Source organism: Glarea lozoyensis (genome assembly GCF_000409485.1).
Source record: "Glarea lozoyensis ATCC 20868 chromosome Unknown GLAREA2, whole genome shotgun sequence".
Classification (NCBI taxonomy): domain Eukaryota; kingdom Fungi; phylum Ascomycota; class Leotiomycetes; order Helotiales; family Helotiaceae; genus Glarea; species Glarea lozoyensis.
The window spans coordinates 634,077-649,998 of record NW_007360994.1 but is presented as its reverse complement, the minus strand read 5'-3'; the positions used below and the strand labels follow the sequence as shown (position 1 = coordinate 649,998).

Sequence of the window (15,922 nt, the reverse complement as noted above, 5' to 3'; positions counted from 1 at the left end):
ACTTAACTTGGCTCAAGTTCCTCTGCTACTTAAGTTAACTGATCTCAACTTAAGTTAACTGATATCAACTCGAGTTAACTGATAGTATAATTAGATTAAACAATATTTTAAACCACCGTGTAAGCCTTCGATGCCGTCGTAAGGGCATATTCACTGACCAATTATCTGAACGATGCAACTATTATGGCGGCTAAGGATTTTACTACTAGTTATAGAACTCGACGCCGGAGTATGGAACACCACAATCTCCAAACTAACTGAGAAATTGAATTTCAGAGTCCGTGAAGAGTTCAAGTTTTGTATCAAGTATTCAATTCAATTGAATTAATTGCTAGCAATACTCTGTCGCTGCGGTCCGCAACGAGCCCCTTTAGGTCAATTCACAAGCGAGACAGCATACTAACCTTAAGCGAAGAAGACATCTTTATGCCACCGAATACGCAAGATTTACAAATAAAGAAGAAAACAGTCTTTATGGGGTGTTATTTCGAGGATGGTAATTGTCGGAAAATATGAGAACGCTCCCCTAATATCATTGGCTAGATTGCCTAGAAATCAGCCAAGTACAGTACGGAAGCGGCAGGTGCCTCGCCCGAACGGTACTTCTTCCCCGCCCCATATCCAATTACAATTCCCATCACTTACATCTACAAATAATAAAGCTCCACAGCCGGTTGGTGAGCCATTCTTACTGCATCAAACTCGAGGATGATCCGTCAGCATGAGGTATCCTTCGCACCAACATCCCGCGTTCGTTTGCAGCTCGCACGCCGCTCTTCATCCGGCCCACGAGGTTGAACAGGGGCTTTCTTCCGCTCCTTCCTCACCATGACAGCGACCGGCGGCCTGAAGGATGGCACCCTACAGACGCCCAAGTACCTCATCGTACGATATTTGCTCTCCGACTCGACGACGAAATACAAACGTTTTGTGTATTGCGCAAGATTGTTGTCGCGAACATTACCATGTCGGAACCGTCAAAAGAAACTTCTGAGCCGCAGCCACCAACAGAAGCGACGATACTTGAGGCGACAGAAGCACCTGTATCTCCAGCTGGCGCAAAGGAAGAACGAGCGCAAGAACCAACCGTGGAACAAATAGCTCAACAGCAGAGCGCTGCCGAACAAGCGACGACCACAATCGAAGCGGCCAGCGATACACATTCCGACGCAGGATACGAATCTGATTTCGAGTCGAGAGCTTCCACGTCGATATCCTCGAGTGTTCGCGATTATGCCTTTGAGAATGGGCGCAGATACCACAGCTTTCGCGCGGGGAAATACCAGTTCCCGAACGACGAAACGGAGCAGGAGCGCGAGGATATGAAGCATTCGATGATCATAAACTTGTGTGGAGGGAAACTACATTATGCGCCGTTGCAAAATCCACAGCAGATTCTGGATGTTGGGACGGGAACTGGAATTTGGGCTATTGATAGTGGGTGATCTATTCATTCCGGGCAAGAGATCTTGCTGATATATAATAGTGGGCGATGAGTACCCAAGCGCGGAGATTCTGGGAATTGATCTTTCCCCAATTCAACCGCTGTGGTTACCTCCCAATGTCAAGTTTATGGTAGACGATGCCGAAAGTCCATGGCTTTCCAAACCCAATTCCCTAGATTACGTGCACGCCCGACACATGTGTTCCGCAATCAAGAACTGGCCAAAATTATTATCAGAAGCATATACGTAAGTATAACCTTGCTCTAGCTATTACACAATGCTAACACCATCTAGCGCAATCAAACCCGGCGGCTGGATCGAAATCCAAGACCTCCAATACAAAATGCACTGTGACGACAACACCATGTCCTCCACCTACGACGTCCAGAAATTCCTCGGGCTCGTCCACGAAGGTCTCGCAGCCTTCGGCATCGACCTCTCCGCCATGGTAAACAACATCCAAGTCCTCCGCGACGCCGGCTTCATCAACGTCGAAACGAGAGTCTTCAAAGTCCCCTGCGGCGTGTGGCCGAAGAACAAAACGATGAAGATGATCGGGCTGTACCTCCGTTCGGTGATCTTTGACGGGCTGCAGGCGATTAGTATGGGGCCTTTCACGCGGGGTCTGAAGTGGACGCCGGAGGAGGTGGAGGTGTTCTTGGTGGATGTTAGGAAGAGCCTTTTTGATGCTTCGACGCATAGTTATTTGCCCTTTCATGTGTTTTATGGACAGAAACCTTTGGATGCCTAGATGGTGGCTTAAACCATCTGGGCTGTTTTTTGGGTTGCGATTTAGCGATGATGTACACGAATTTACGAATTTCTTTTCTTGCAAAAAAACAAAGAAATGGGATTACCGCTTCTAGAATTTTCAAGCATTTATTACGTTTGTTTCTGTGTTTATTCTGAGATTCTTCGGTTTTCGTGCGAAGGATTCAATACCATGCACCCATGGCGTTCAACGCATCCGGCGGCTCCCGCCCCGCATTCAAATATTTGCTTCTTTTCATCACTCATTGATTGGATGATATTTCTTCACCTTTCACCAAGCAATGAATTCGTTTTACCCCACTTTTGTCTTGCTTCTGTTTACTGCGTATATAGCCTAAGTTGGTATTTATGTTGGCTGTGATACGATCTAGTTTCGTCGCACGACATTGATCCGATCTATCTATAAATCCGATCTTATTGCAACGAGATTCCGTTATAAGGGGTTTGAAGATGGCGAGTCTACAACACCTCACAAACCTCGCCGAAGGCATCCTCAGAAACACAAATGTGCTCACTGCGTACCTAGAGAGAGAAGGGAAGGAAGCACCTACTTTTGATGCGGAGGGACTGAGTGAGTGGGATATTGGGGAGGGAGAGGTGGAGGTTAGGAGGGCGAGGACGGAGTTGGTTGATATGAGTAGGGAGTTGGGGGATTTGGCTGTTGGGCCGAGGGAGGGGTTGAAGGGGCTGGCTTGGGATGTGAGATCTTTTTCTTTGATTTCGTTTTTGGGGTTGAGGGGGGAGGGGGGAGGGGGGAGGGGATGTAAAGGGGGAGAGATGAGAGAAGGGGGAGAATGAGAGCGCGTGAGAGTGTATGGAAGAGGTGAGAGGTGGGATGAGATGAGAAAGCGAAGAGGATGAGGATGAGGCTGAGATGAGATGAGAGTCATACTAATTTTGTGAACAGTGTATAGACAATCTGAGCTTACAAGTCGTCTGTGAATTTAAAATCGCAGAGGCTGTCCCGATCGAAGGAACTATCTCGTATCAGGAATTAGCTGAGAAAGTCGGGGTTCCGCTGTTGAAACTACGACCTTGTGAGTGAGATCCATAACATACAACATCTCTTCTAGTTTGACAACAGAAATGATTTCAGAGGCTGATATTCCACAGTAATCCGCCACGCAATAACCAACCACATCTTCCACGAACCCCTCAAAAACCACGTCGCCCACACCAGCACCTCCCGTCTGCTCCTCCCCAACGAAAACCCTCCAATGCACGCCTGGGTCAACTTTTGGACCGACGACCTCGCCATCTCAGTCGCCAACGTCGTGAATGCGATGAAGAAATGGCCGGATAGTCAGGAGAGTAATGAGACGAGTGTGAACTATGCGTGGGATACCAAGCTTAATTGGTATGATTGGGTGCAGCAGAAGGAGGGGCTCGCGAAGAGGTATGGATTGGCGATGGCGGCGCATGGAGGGGGTGAGGGGTTTAGGGTTGAGTATACGGTTGAGGGGTATCCTTGGGGTGGGTTGAAGGAGGGGGCTACTGTTGTTGATGTGAGTTGTTTTGATGCTGGCTTTGACTGTTTGCTGACGTTTTAGATGGGTGGAAGTCAAGGTTTCGTCTCCTTCGCCATCGCAGAGAAATTCCCTGCGCTTAACTTCATCGTGCAAGATACAGCTGGCATGCGAACTCCTGAGACTATTGGTACTGTTCCAGAGGCTCTTCGGGACCGTGTCAAGCTTACTACTCATGATTTCTTCACGGAGCAGACTGTGGTTGCCGATGTGTATTTCTTTCGATGGATCTTTCATGGGTTCTCGGAGAAGTATTGTGTGGAGATCTTGAGAAAGCTGACGCCGGCGCTGAGGAAGGGTGCGAGAGTTGTGATTAATGATGGGGTTCTACCTGAGCCGGGGAGTGTTGGGAGGGTGGAGGAGAAGAGTATGAGGTATGTTTTCTCTTTGAAGCTCCATTCATGATGTCTTTGGATCTCGTGAGAGAGAAACGGAGAGGCTAATTGGTAAATAGGACTATGGATGTTGTCATGCAAGTGACTGTCAATGCTAGAGAGAGAGAACTTGACGACTGGGCCGAGCTATTCAAGACTGCTGATCCAAGATATAAGTTTTTGAATGCTTGGAAGCCAGAGAAGAGTCGAATGTGGATGATTGAAGCTGAGTGGACTGGTTGAGAAATGATTCAAGTGAGATGAGTAAAGTCCTTGTACTCGAATAGAAGGATTGAAGGATGACATTTGCGATACCTCTATTTAGCGATTCTTTAAGGCTTTTAGATCTGAAATAGCATAGCATTGCTAGTATCAGAAGAGTTTATGTTGCTACACAGCGACACATATTTGAGCTGGATTTAGCATTGTTTCGAATGATTTTGTTGTTTTTGACTGGAAGAAGCAGAAGAATCAGCGTGGTCAGGGTCAAGGAAGATATCACGTGACACAGCGTACGATCGTACTTCGTGGGTGTGTTGCGCTTGGACCATCTCGTTTAGTCTCAACGCTAGTGTCCGATCCGCACCACGAACATTTGGAAAAATTCCCTAACATTTCGCGAACTCCACGACACATCTTCCACGACAACTAACGACAACGATTGCACTGTTGATAATCCAGATCATCAGGTCAGTACATGCGAACACACATCCACGAGTCTTGAATGGCATCATTTTCGAATCCGACGGTCAGAGAGATATGGCAGAACGACGATACTTGGGTTGCACTGGTTGCGATGGAATAAACTGGATCATGCTTGATATCGTGGTTCTATGATTCTGCGAAAATTATATCAGCATGCCATTGCTCCTACCATTCGCACAGCTCATCTTCTTCTGCGAATACTCTGGTCGTTGGACAATTTGATACTTTCGAGGCTGAGCCCACTCCCCTCCATGAACCCTAAAGAATCACTAGCTAACATCTTCAACACGACAGAAACCGCAATCATGGGTATCAGTCGTGATAGCAGACACAAGCGCAGTGCCTCTGGTGCTAGGCGTGCTTATTACCGTGCGTAGTAGAAAGCCCATATGTCTTTGACATGTGTTCCAACCTGCAAAAACTAAGAATTTTACAGGGAAGAAGCGCGCTTTCGAAGCCGGACGTCAAGAGTCAAACACCCGTATCGGAACAAAGAGAATCCATCTCGTTCGTACCCGTGGTGGTAATCGAAAATTCCGTGCCCTTCGTCTCGAAGCCGGTAACTTCTCATGGGGTTCTGAGGGTATCGCCCGCAAGGTCCGCGTGATCGTCGTCGCTTTCCATCCTTCCAACAACGAGTTGGTTCGAACCAACACTCTCACCAAATCCGCCGTCGTCCAAGTCGATGCTGCCCCATTCAGACAATGGTACGAGGCACACTACGGTGCCAACCTCGGACGTAAGCGTCAACAAAAGGCTGGACAGGAGGTCGCAGCGCCAGAGAAGAAATCAAAGGGTGTTGAGAAGAAGCACGCCGACCGATTCGCTGCTCAAGGAAAGGTTGAGCCAGCTTTGGAGAAGCAGTTCGAGGCCGGTCGTCTTTTCGCCGTTGTCTCTTCAAGACCAGGACAGAGTGGACGTGTTGATGGATACATTCTCGAGGGTGAGGAGTTGGCTTTCTACCAGAGACAACTCAGAAAGTAGAGGAACTCGTTTTGCTTGAGATGGTTTGGGGCGTGTACTTCTGGAATTCATGGCACGGAGTTGCAGTATACGACATATGATCGTAACATGATGAATTTTCAAGGGGCATTGAGCAAAATCAAAAGAATACCAAAAGCATCCCAGTATCTTGAGCCTGTAAATTATTGTTGGCTGTTTTCTATTAGTGATTTCACATGCAATTGATTCTGATATTGACCACCACCCTTGCATATTTTAACCCCGCATGACCCCACGAATGTGAGGTGCTGTCAGCTTCCACACTCCAGCATGTTCTTCCCTTTGCGCCGGAGCGCTCTTCAACCGTCAACAACATCGCCATATTCCATCGATAACAAAATTGGAATCGCATAACGTTGAAGTTTGACTCCCACCGTCACAATGTCATCAAATGAAGGCCCCTCGGCGTCAGGGCCAGTTCTGGTCAACGGTCCTCCATCACAGTCAACAACACAATCACAACCACCCTCCCAACGATCCTCAATAGCTTCCAAACCGCCATCCTCCAAGCCATCCTCCTCTAAACCTCCATCTCGAGCCTTGTCCCAGCTATCCTCTACGCTACCTCACTCCTCCCTCCCCCATTCCCCCGAAACCCAGCGCCAAATCCATGAATCCCGCACCGCGCTCCTCGCGCAAATGACCTCGATAGGCCAAACCGCGACGCACGAAATGCAAGCCAGAGCCGTGGATCTACATGGCAACACGAAGGTCATCGAGAAGCAGGAGAAGATGCTTGCGACGGGCGTGAAGGGACTCGCGAAGGAGCGTGAGAAACTCGATAAGGTGGTTAAAGAGGGGGCGAGGGTTGTGAAGGAGCTGGGGAATGTGCAGAATTGGGCGGAGGTGCTGGAGAGGGATTTTTTGGTGCTGGGGGAGACTATTCGGTTGGCTAATGGGGGGAGTGAGAGTGAGAGTGGGAGTGGGAGTTCGTGGTCGAGTTATAGTGATGAGTCGGGTGGTGAGGAGGGTGGGGTGCGGTTGAAGAGGGATAAGCCGGATGGGGAGAGTTTGGAGACGGAGAGGACTACGGATGGGGAGGGGGATGTCGAGATGGGTGATGCGGTTCTTGGAGAGGGAGTTGGGGGCAAGGGGAAGGAGAGGGAGGAGGATATGTCTGTTGCGAAACTGGATGATGTTGCAACGACTATGGAACATAAAGACTCGGAGATGCAGACTGATATGCAGGTACCCGGTTTGTCGACTGCCGCGACGGTTGTTGGTTCTGCATCTGTTTCTGGGACTGAACCAAGTGGTAGTGAGAGTGTGCATACGATGCATTCAGGTACGAGTTGAGAAGCCAGTTCGGGATCTGATTTCCATCACGAAAGCCTCCTAGGGAAAAGAGTCGCCGAAAGCTTGCTTCTAGAGGATTTTTGGAAGGGAAATTTCCTTGTGGGAACCTTCAAGTTCCACATCACTGGAACGTCGATTTTAATTTGCGGCTTTGCGATTCGACTCTTGGCCAAAGAAGTCGTTTATGTCCAGCTTTATAGACCTCAGGACTCACAAACGTCCCAAGTCAAGGTATGCATTTCTCATAACTGAGATTTGTCCTACCTCAACTGGTTGATGTTAGCCTTCGTACCAGCTGCGGGCACTAGAATCCTTTGGGATTGGTATCATGTCGGGTCGACGTCAACGACAGAAAAATACATACCTGGGAACGATAAAAACTGGGCAACGTTCAACTACGACTCAACCTAAACAAAGTTCCCTAAGCATTGCCTACACCAAAGATATTTGCCGACTCTAATCACATACTCGACATCTCAATATGGAACCAGGAACAGTTGAGAAAGCCCCTCAGGCGGCTACCCTCAAACAAACCAAATGTAAGTAACTTCCTCCAAAACACGCGCTCAATCAACCAGCCATCTTGTCACTCCAATTCCTGACCTTCTCACAGGGGCTAAACCAAACTATACCCTCCCCGCCCCCTCCCTCCAATTCCTGTTCCACCTCGAATGCGAAATGGAAACCTTCCACCACATCGGCGACGGCGGGCACGGCAACCGTAGCACCGTAATCTTCAAAGGCGGGCGCTTCGAAGGCCCTCACATCCGCGGGACCATCCTGCCCGGCGGCGGCGACTGGGAGACCGTTCATGACCATGACGGCGATCAGCAGACCGCGCATCTGGATACCAGGTACAATTTGATGACGCATGATGGGGTTTGTGTGTACTTGAGGACGACGGGCACGAGAACGGGGAAGAAGAGTGTGCTGGAGGGGCTGGGGGAGGAGGATAGACATGGGCCTGAGGAGTATCGGATGAGGCTGAATATGCAGTTTGAGTGTGGGGATGCGAGGTATAGTTGGTTGAATCAGGTTGTGGGGGTGGCGAGCTCGGGGAGGAATGGGGATATGGTTATTTATGATGCATATCGGGTTTTGTAGATCGCTTTAAGAGTGGGAGTTTGGGTTGAGAGGATGCTGAGTTGATGACGAAGATGGGTAACATTCGCTCAGTCAATATTTGGAGGGTGAGGAGTATCAAAAAATCATTCCTGGGCTTAATTGCTATCAGAATCGTTATTTATATATATCAAATGTCGGGATAGCTTCCTAAAAATATCATGCCTCAATAGTCAAGTAGCAAACAAATCCAAAAAAAAAACACTCGGTTCCGACCTCCTCATTAATAGCCCCTTTTCTCCTTCCTACTTCATATATCAAAACAACGTTCATGTGCGAAATGATATATGAAAACGATACTCTCTTTACCAAAAAAGTATATCCTCGTAAGTAGACACTTTCTACTGCCTCTTTCAATTCTTAGTTCACTGAAATTTACTGTTGTTAATCACTTCCTCAAGTAAAAGTTCTGTGACATTTCTTCGTTTTCTCTTTCTAGCTCGTAAAAGCTCGTGGATAGATGAATCAGTTCTTTTAATTAGTCGTACTATAGATTACTAAGGAAGATTGTAGGAATCTCGGAAGAGATGTTATGCCTTTTGCGTGTATATTATACTAACGGTGGTGGAGGTTATTAGTGCTCTAGTCAGTTGATGGTTCATACAACGTCCGGTCCTGGGAGGCCGGTTATTGATTCCTCTAACAAATGTATCCGTCGGTATCAAGATGAAAATGTATACCTTCGAAATTTCTCATGCAATAGAATTTTGGAATTTCTTGTTTCGTTTCTCTTACTGATAGGGGATTTCGGTGTAGATAAAATGTGACATCGCTCGCGCCTGAAGGTTTTTGTTTTCTTGCGAGTATGAAGTTCTCATGGAGATGGATCGGACGTTGAAATACTATGCATGTCTTTACACGGGCACAGAACTGAGGGTGGATCGTAATGTCTATAGAAGAAACTAGATGCGGAAAGTAACCTGTAGATAATTGACTTATTAAGGATAGAAATACCATTTTTAGATGTCTACCTCTGTCTACGACGTATTACGAACTTGATGAACCAAGTTGCTTGTCAATGAAATTTAATAAGTTGGTATCTCATATCCGCTAATGTTCACATGCATAAATCTCTCGTCGCCCTATACAATCATTACGTCTCTGCGGCCAACCGGATTCTTTTCCTGTGGATTTTCTCTGTCTTTCCACCGTCACAATCTCTGCACAAACAGAACAGCAATTGCTAGCTAGTCTCCGGCCATGAAGAGTGATCTAACTCTTCCAATAAACGCTCGGCTTCGACATGTGAAGTCTGACAATGTTTAGCCTTCCTTGACGTATCCCAATATCTTTTTTGTAACTTGAGGAAATGTGCAACAGACCATCACCAATTTTTTTCTTTGCATTCTCCTTCCGAGGGTCTAAAGGGCTCTTCGAGTCTGTCGTATTGCTTGTTTTTGTAGTGCAGTGGGGAGGATTTCTTGTGCTGCTGGTATAATTGCTTCGATGAACCTCTGTAGGCTCGCCGGCGAGACATTGCTTATCCTATTCTCGTATTATTATTATACAATGAAAGTGGTCTACGAAAAATGCGATGTTCTGTCAATTAATTTTCACTCAATACTTCTTTCCACTGCCCGTCGACAGTCTTCTGACGTCAGATCACCGTCTCGGCCTCACTTTCGTTCCCCCCCTAAAATTAAGCGAGCCACCGGCGACCAAACCTCTCCTATATTATCGTGGGCTACTAATGCAAGCAATTCAAACCTGCCATCTTCAGAACCACAGTTTCCAGATCTGCCAAAACCAAATTATACATTCTGTTCTCACAAGGATCAATTGATTACCACATTCTGCGCATCTGGACAAATACGATTTCGAACAAAATATCGCTGACTATAACCACGATGTCGTCCACTAAAGAGTTCGCTCAAAGCCGTTCTATCACTTACCTTTTCATTTCTCCAACGAGATTCATCGAAGCTCTCTACAACTATACCATCGAAACAACGAAATCTACAACAATATGGCTCCATATGCGCAAGTTCTCAAAGCTCTGCATCGATGCAGCGACGTACAATAACTGCAGAAATCGCGAGATGCTTCTCCACAAGTTTAATTTACATATGGGTGCCGTGGCAGTGCTGTCACTAGTAGTTTTCATAATTGACATCATAGGGTACGACATATCCATTTGGATCTACATTACACAAGAACTCTTTTGGGTTGTGATTGCACAGTTGATTATCAGAGAGTTTCGCAAGGCACAAGAGAGAATGTTACGCACACGCAGATGGGGTGACGAGTGGGACTGGAACTGGAACGACTGGGGGCTGGATGAATGGGATTATTGGAATTTTGGCATGTGGAAGCCGGGCGAAGAACCGAATGTTTCGTGGGCTTTGAGACGAAAGGGTTTGATATATACGAGTAACCCGTTACGAGATTATTTCCATTTCTTTGGAAGGAGGAAAGTTGTGGGTATTATGACCCTCAAATTCTAAGCGAGACCTTAGTCCCCCCTAAAGATTTAGAGGCTTCACCGGGATATATCTTGAGTCCTTCATGCCATCGGTCTGCTCAAAACCTTTCCACCACCTCGACTGACACCTTCATTCTTCCCGAACTCTGTATTGAAGCATTCTACGACTTCTTCAGTTTTACGATGGACATCATAAAATCTACGGCCATTTGGCAAGCAACCTGCACGTTTCTTCACCGCTGCAGAGAGGCGTTGAAGTTATACTGCAATACAGTGATATACAAGGACGATGAAGGAAATAATAGGATGGTTTACTATCATGTATGGAGACAGGCAATCGAGGAAGAGAGAGTCCTACGCGGGAGGATGTGGGGTGACGATATTGACTGGATGGATGAGGACGATTGGGATGATTGGGACGATTGGGACCGGGAAAATGGGCACAGATTGGGTCTGATTGTAGGTTTGATAAATCCGGGTTGCAGCGACAACATTCCTTCGGCAAGAAAAGGCATGGTTTATACCGTCAACCCATTGCGAGATTACTTTCATTTCTTTGGAAGGAGAGGAGCACGTGTGGGTGTTGCAGATGTGGTGACCCTTAACCCTAAGCGAGCTTTTTAGTCTTCCCCCTATAGGTTTAGGGGCCACATGGGGGATATATTATACGTCGCTCGTACCTGCGAGTCAATCTCCTTTACTTGTAGGGATACCGCAGCTACACTTCACCGATCTGTATACAACTACCGTTTCAACCTGAATATCACCTACCATTTACACTATGTCTCTTATCACAAAGACTGCTCAATACATCCTCACCACCTTGTCGGATACTTTCAATTCTTCTGATAAATTTATAGATGCAATCTACAACTCCTTCAAATTCACTATCCAAGCAGTGAAATCCATTCCAGCCAGGCCATTCTACCAGAAGTACCCACTTTAATTCTTGCTTTACTTTATTATGTCCTGCTTCTTGGAGTTTTACGTGCACAAACCATTGTGCGAGTACAACAAAATCCACAACGTTGCCATACCTTCTTGGGCGGAATGAAGACAAACATTCGAAGAAGCAAGAGTCCGACGCGGTCGCAGGTGGGGTGACGACTGGAACCTCAACTGGAATAATTGGGGTATGGACGAATGGCACGCTTGGGGTTTGGATGAATGGGATTATTGGAATACTTACATGTGGTTAAGAGATATCGGCGATCCAATTATTCCTCCAACCGCCGTATGGGGGCGTATGATAATTTCTATCGTCCCTTTGCGAGATTATTTCCATTTCTTTGGCAGAGAGGAAGGAGGGCCACGTGAGGGGGAGGTTGTACGGCAGGTATTATGACCCTCAAAAAGTTAAGCGAGATTTAGTCTCCCCCCTAAACACTTAGTGGCCACACGGGGAGATATTGTACGTTCCCCGTGCCTGCCATTCTTCAATTCCCCGTCGCTCGCAAGGATACCGCAGCAACTTCTCACTGATCTGCATACAAGTGCCGCTTCGATAGAACCAGTGCACGCCAACGATGGATTTCACGGTGGAGAATATAACCCGGGAGGCAATGACGATGGAGGACATCGCTCCGCTACCAATCCCGAAAGAGCAGCTTCTTCACTCTCGATACCAATGCAATTTCATATTCATACTGCTCGGCCTCACATACATTCTCTGGTATACGAGAGAAGTCGTAGAGGCTGGACGCTGGTTTCAGCGCGCGAACAATTTGGATGTGGAGGCTCTCTGGGATGAAGTCAACGACATGCCAGAGTTCGGTGACTTTTGGGAGGAGCTCGGCATGATGGTCTTTGCAATAGATTTACTCTGGTGGCGCTTATGGTGGTTCAACCTTGAGATCTACGACGTGCTCCTCCACATAATCCGCCTACGACTCATCTTGAAGTCTTCGCTTTTGAACGTTGACAGTTTTATTCGCGTTCATATTCCACTTTCAGACACGGAGTTTGATTTTCTTTTTATGTTTATCCTGTATTGGGTCTTTCCCCGTGTTGCTGATAAAGTCGAGGCCTTACAAGCCAAAGACGAAGCCAACGACGAAGCCGAGAACGCACCAGAAGGAGATTAAGAGCCATGGAAGTCAGACACAATCAACAATTGTCTCTCAGCCATCCAATTCTAACCCGCCCATCCTCACGACAAGACCACGCATCTCCCCCTCCCGACTCCCCTCCTCGATTCCCCCTCTCACCAACCCCAACCAACGATTCCGAACCCGAACTGTCATTTGCATCCGGCGACCCTGCGAACCCACGAAATTGGCCAGCATGGCGGAAATGGAGCATCATCATCGCAATTACATTGGTAGATCTCACGGTTTCATGGGGTGCTTCTGGATATTCTCCCGCGGAGACCGAGATGGAACAAATATTTGGTGTCGGTGCTGAAGTCGGGACGTTGGGATTGAGTCTCTACGTCCTTGGATTGGCACTCGGTCCTATGACATTGGCGCCATTGTCTGAGGTATGTCGAGTATCGAAGTCGCAGGAACTTTGACTGACACCTGGATGCAGTATTTTGGACGAAGTCCTATTTACATCATTTCTTATGGTGTGTTCCTTTGCTTGATACTTGGTACTGCATTGGTGCAGAACCTAGGCGGTTTTCTTGTTTTAAGATTCTTTGCTGGTTTATTTTCTGCTGTTACAATTGGTAAGTCTCCAAGTTGGAAGCCAAGAATATGTCAGCTAACACATGGGAAAGCAAACTTTGGGGGAACCATTGCAGATCTCTTTACTTCGACGGAGACAGGGCCTGCTATGTCAGTATTTCTATGGGCTGCGACAGGTACGTACATCAACACTTCGGCATATGATTATTTGTGCTGATTGCCCTCCCTCGCAGTTGGTTCTCCGTCCGGCTACTTCCTCTTCTCCTTCATCGCAGCCACAAAAGGCCTCCGCTCCGTCTTCTGGGCTCTCCTCGGAATCTCCGGTGGTTTCTGGCTCATCATGATCCTCGTCCTCCGCGAGACCAGACACAGCATCATCCTCTCACGTCTACACAAACACCATCGTCAGACTTCCAAACAACCAATCCCCCAACGAATCAAACTCGCAGCCGGAAACCTCTACCAAAAGGCTCTAAAACGACCTTTCACATTCCTCTTCACCGAACCCATCGTTCAATTCTGTGCTCTCTACAATGGCTACCTCTACGGTCTCTCGTTCCTCTTCAACAGCGCATTCGTCATCGTCTTCGGCGCACAAGGCCACGGTTTCGGAACTATAGACACAGGATTATGTTTCCTCGGTATATGCGTAGGCATCACACTCGGTCCCATCACCACAGCAATATTCCAAGAACCATACTACCAGCGAAAGCTAAAACGAAGCAACCGCAAACCCAACCCCGAAGACCGGGTTATGCTAGGTAAAGTAGCGGGTATAACATTTCCAATAAGTCTCTTCTGGTTCGCATGGACAAGTTACAGTTTCATCCACGTACGTCACCTCCCTCTCCCTAAACCACGAAAGCTAATTCACACCGCAGTTCATCGTACCCATCCTGGCATCCGCTCTCTGGGGCTGGTCCTTCTACACGCTCATCTTGATGACCTACACATACACCGAAGATTCGTATCACACCTTCTCCGCCTCGGCACTCGCGGGCATAGGACTTATACGCAATATTGCCGGTGCGGGTTTTCCGCTGTTTGGGAGACAGATGTACGGGCGGTTGGGGAATCAGGGGGCGAGTAGTTTGTTGGCGGGGTTGGCGTGTTTGATGGTTCCGATTCCGTTTTTGTTGGGGAGGTTTGGGGAGAGGTTGAGGGGACGGAGTCGGTGGGCGGGTGTGGGTGAGGAGGGTGGTGGTTCTGAGGGTGTGGAAAGGAGAGAGGCGGAGGGGAAGGATGATGAGGTTTGAATTTTTATTGGGGTTGGATGACGTTTGGGTGATTTCATGAACTGCTTGGGTTTTATTGTTGGATAACTCTGTATAAAAATTGTAATACCCCTTTTGACCAATATTTCTGTCATTACAGATTCACAGAACATTGAACAATTATTAGCCCAGTGATAATTTCTGTAACATTTACAATTTCAGAAGTTACATTACTCAGAGATTTAAGATTACGACTCCGGGGAACAGATATCCATTCACCCATTTATAACCCTATCGAGAGAACTTACAATTCAAGTAAGAGACTCAGTCTAATTTCTATTCACAATTGCGGATTTAGATTCATTTGATGACGACTTTCACACTCTACATTTCTCAAAGCCATAAAATCTCCCAAAAACAACATGATCACAGAAAATACCCTTACACCCACGATCTTGAAATTCAAAGTCAATTACACTATAACATGCTTAAAAAGACTATATAATCTACCACGAAGCACTATGATCAAGAAAATTTGGAACGTAGGCGTAAGATGAGAGGGGGAGGAATTAATGTCTTGAGAAAGGGGAGGTTGTGGTATATAGGATTCAGACGTTTGGTGGTTGATCTTTTTGAGGGTTGTATCGTTGAACAGGGGTTTGTTTAGTGGTAAATGACGAAGGTGTGTTTATTATTGTGGGATCTGATATATAAAGTGAAATCCGAGAATTGTGATTACGTAGTTTGCGTTACTAGTTAGTTTAGCTTAACTTTTTTTTGAGGAAGTTGTGAGGTAGTTGAGGATGAATATAGTGATTAAATACCAATAAACGGATGTAGAGGAGAGATATGTAGTACACGGCTGATTTAAGTAAAGCCTTATATTATAAATTTTAAAGGCGTAATGAGGGGCCACTAGTTTCTCTCAACGCTTCTTCAATTTAAATAGATAACTCACCACTAACCTCAGCGTAAAAAACAATTTCCATCAACACCCCAAACTTCATCACGTACCTAACTCCAATCCCCAGTGAATTTAAACTCCATTTCCCTATCACATTGTTTGAATTATCTAACACCCTTTCAATTCCAAATCCTCTACTCATCATCATCCGCCAACCAAGATAAAATTACTCAATCAACCCATCAATTCCATGCACCCCCCTTTCCCCTTGCCCCCAATCTTTCCAATAACTCATCACGACCCAAAAAATGCCCCTAAGGATCCAATCGAGAGATAAATTCTAATCACCAACACAAGCCTCGCCATCCGGTATCCACTTTATTTAAGCAGAGTTATAGACCATAGTTCCACGGATTTTATTAGTATTAGTTCAGACGAGGTATATTCGATTTTGACGTGGAAACGACGTATTCAGATACTAAAATCAAAACATCTCCTGCCTCTTTGTGACGAT

General features: G+C 46.7%; 8 protein-coding genes across 8 annotated transcripts; 7 read left to right on the top strand and 1 right to left on the bottom strand.

The window, feature by feature from the left end:
* Nucleotides 1-965: 965 nt before the first annotated feature.
* On the top strand, nucleotides 966-2,196 carry GLAREA_03543 (S-adenosyl-L-methionine-dependent methyltransferase; the record flags this gene model as incomplete). The annotated part of the gene is made up of 3 exons (XM_008083796.1): nucleotides 966-1,437; nucleotides 1,487-1,691; nucleotides 1,740-2,196. The coding sequence occupies 3 exons, from the start codon at nucleotides 966-968 to the stop codon at nucleotides 2,194-2,196; spliced, it is 1,134 nt and encodes a 377-aa protein (XP_008081987.1).
* Nucleotides 2,197-2,666: 470 nt separating this feature from the next.
* Nucleotides 2,667-4,359, top strand: GLAREA_03542 (S-adenosyl-L-methionine-dependent methyltransferase; the record flags this gene model as incomplete). The annotated part of the gene is made up of 5 exons (XM_008083795.1): nucleotides 2,667-2,915; nucleotides 3,124-3,253; nucleotides 3,330-3,721; nucleotides 3,767-4,116; nucleotides 4,197-4,359. The coding sequence occupies 5 exons, from the start codon at nucleotides 2,667-2,669 to the stop codon at nucleotides 4,357-4,359; spliced, it is 1,284 nt and encodes a 427-aa protein (XP_008081986.1).
* A 713-nt stretch (nucleotides 4,360-5,072) lies between these two features.
* Nucleotides 5,073-5,805, top strand: GLAREA_03541 (40S ribosomal protein S8; the record flags this gene model as incomplete). The annotated part of the gene is made up of 2 exons (XM_008083794.1): nucleotides 5,073-5,190; nucleotides 5,258-5,805. 2 exons carry the CDS (start codon nucleotides 5,073-5,075, stop codon nucleotides 5,803-5,805), a joined length of 666 nt encoding a protein of 221 aa, XP_008081985.1.
* A 399-nt stretch (nucleotides 5,806-6,204) lies between these two features.
* Nucleotides 6,205-7,119, top strand: GLAREA_03540 (uncharacterized protein; the record flags this gene model as incomplete). The annotated part of the gene is made up of 1 exon (XM_008083793.1): nucleotides 6,205-7,119. The coding sequence occupies one exon, from the start codon at nucleotides 6,205-6,207 to the stop codon at nucleotides 7,117-7,119; it is 915 nt and encodes a 304-aa protein (XP_008081984.1).
* Nucleotides 7,120-7,689: 570 nt separating this feature from the next.
* Nucleotides 7,690-7,992, bottom strand: GLAREA_03539 (uncharacterized protein; the record flags this gene model as incomplete). Its single annotated transcript, XM_008083792.1, has 1 exon — nucleotides 7,690-7,992. One exon carries the CDS (start codon nucleotides 7,990-7,992, stop codon nucleotides 7,690-7,692), a length of 303 nt encoding a protein of 100 aa, XP_008081983.1.
* A 2,096-nt stretch (nucleotides 7,993-10,088) lies between these two features.
* GLAREA_03538 (uncharacterized protein) lies at nucleotides 10,089-10,685 on the top strand (the record flags this gene model as incomplete). Its single annotated transcript, XM_008083791.1, has 1 exon — nucleotides 10,089-10,685. The coding sequence occupies one exon, from the start codon at nucleotides 10,089-10,091 to the stop codon at nucleotides 10,683-10,685; it is 597 nt and encodes a 198-aa protein (XP_008081982.1).
* A 284-nt stretch (nucleotides 10,686-10,969) lies between these two features.
* On the top strand, nucleotides 10,970-11,287 carry GLAREA_03537 (uncharacterized protein; the record flags this gene model as incomplete). The annotated part of the gene is made up of 1 exon (XM_008083790.1): nucleotides 10,970-11,287. One exon carries the CDS (start codon nucleotides 10,970-10,972, stop codon nucleotides 11,285-11,287), a length of 318 nt encoding a protein of 105 aa, XP_008081981.1.
* A 902-nt stretch (nucleotides 11,288-12,189) lies between these two features.
* On the top strand, nucleotides 12,190-14,546 carry GLAREA_03536 (MFS general substrate transporter; the record flags this gene model as incomplete). Its single annotated transcript, XM_008083789.1, has 6 exons — nucleotides 12,190-12,650; nucleotides 12,704-13,142; nucleotides 13,193-13,331; nucleotides 13,383-13,466; nucleotides 13,524-14,122; nucleotides 14,172-14,546. The coding sequence occupies 6 exons, from the start codon at nucleotides 12,190-12,192 to the stop codon at nucleotides 14,544-14,546; spliced, it is 2,097 nt and encodes a 698-aa protein (XP_008081980.1).
* Between the last annotated feature and the right edge of the window lie 1,376 nt (nucleotides 14,547-15,922).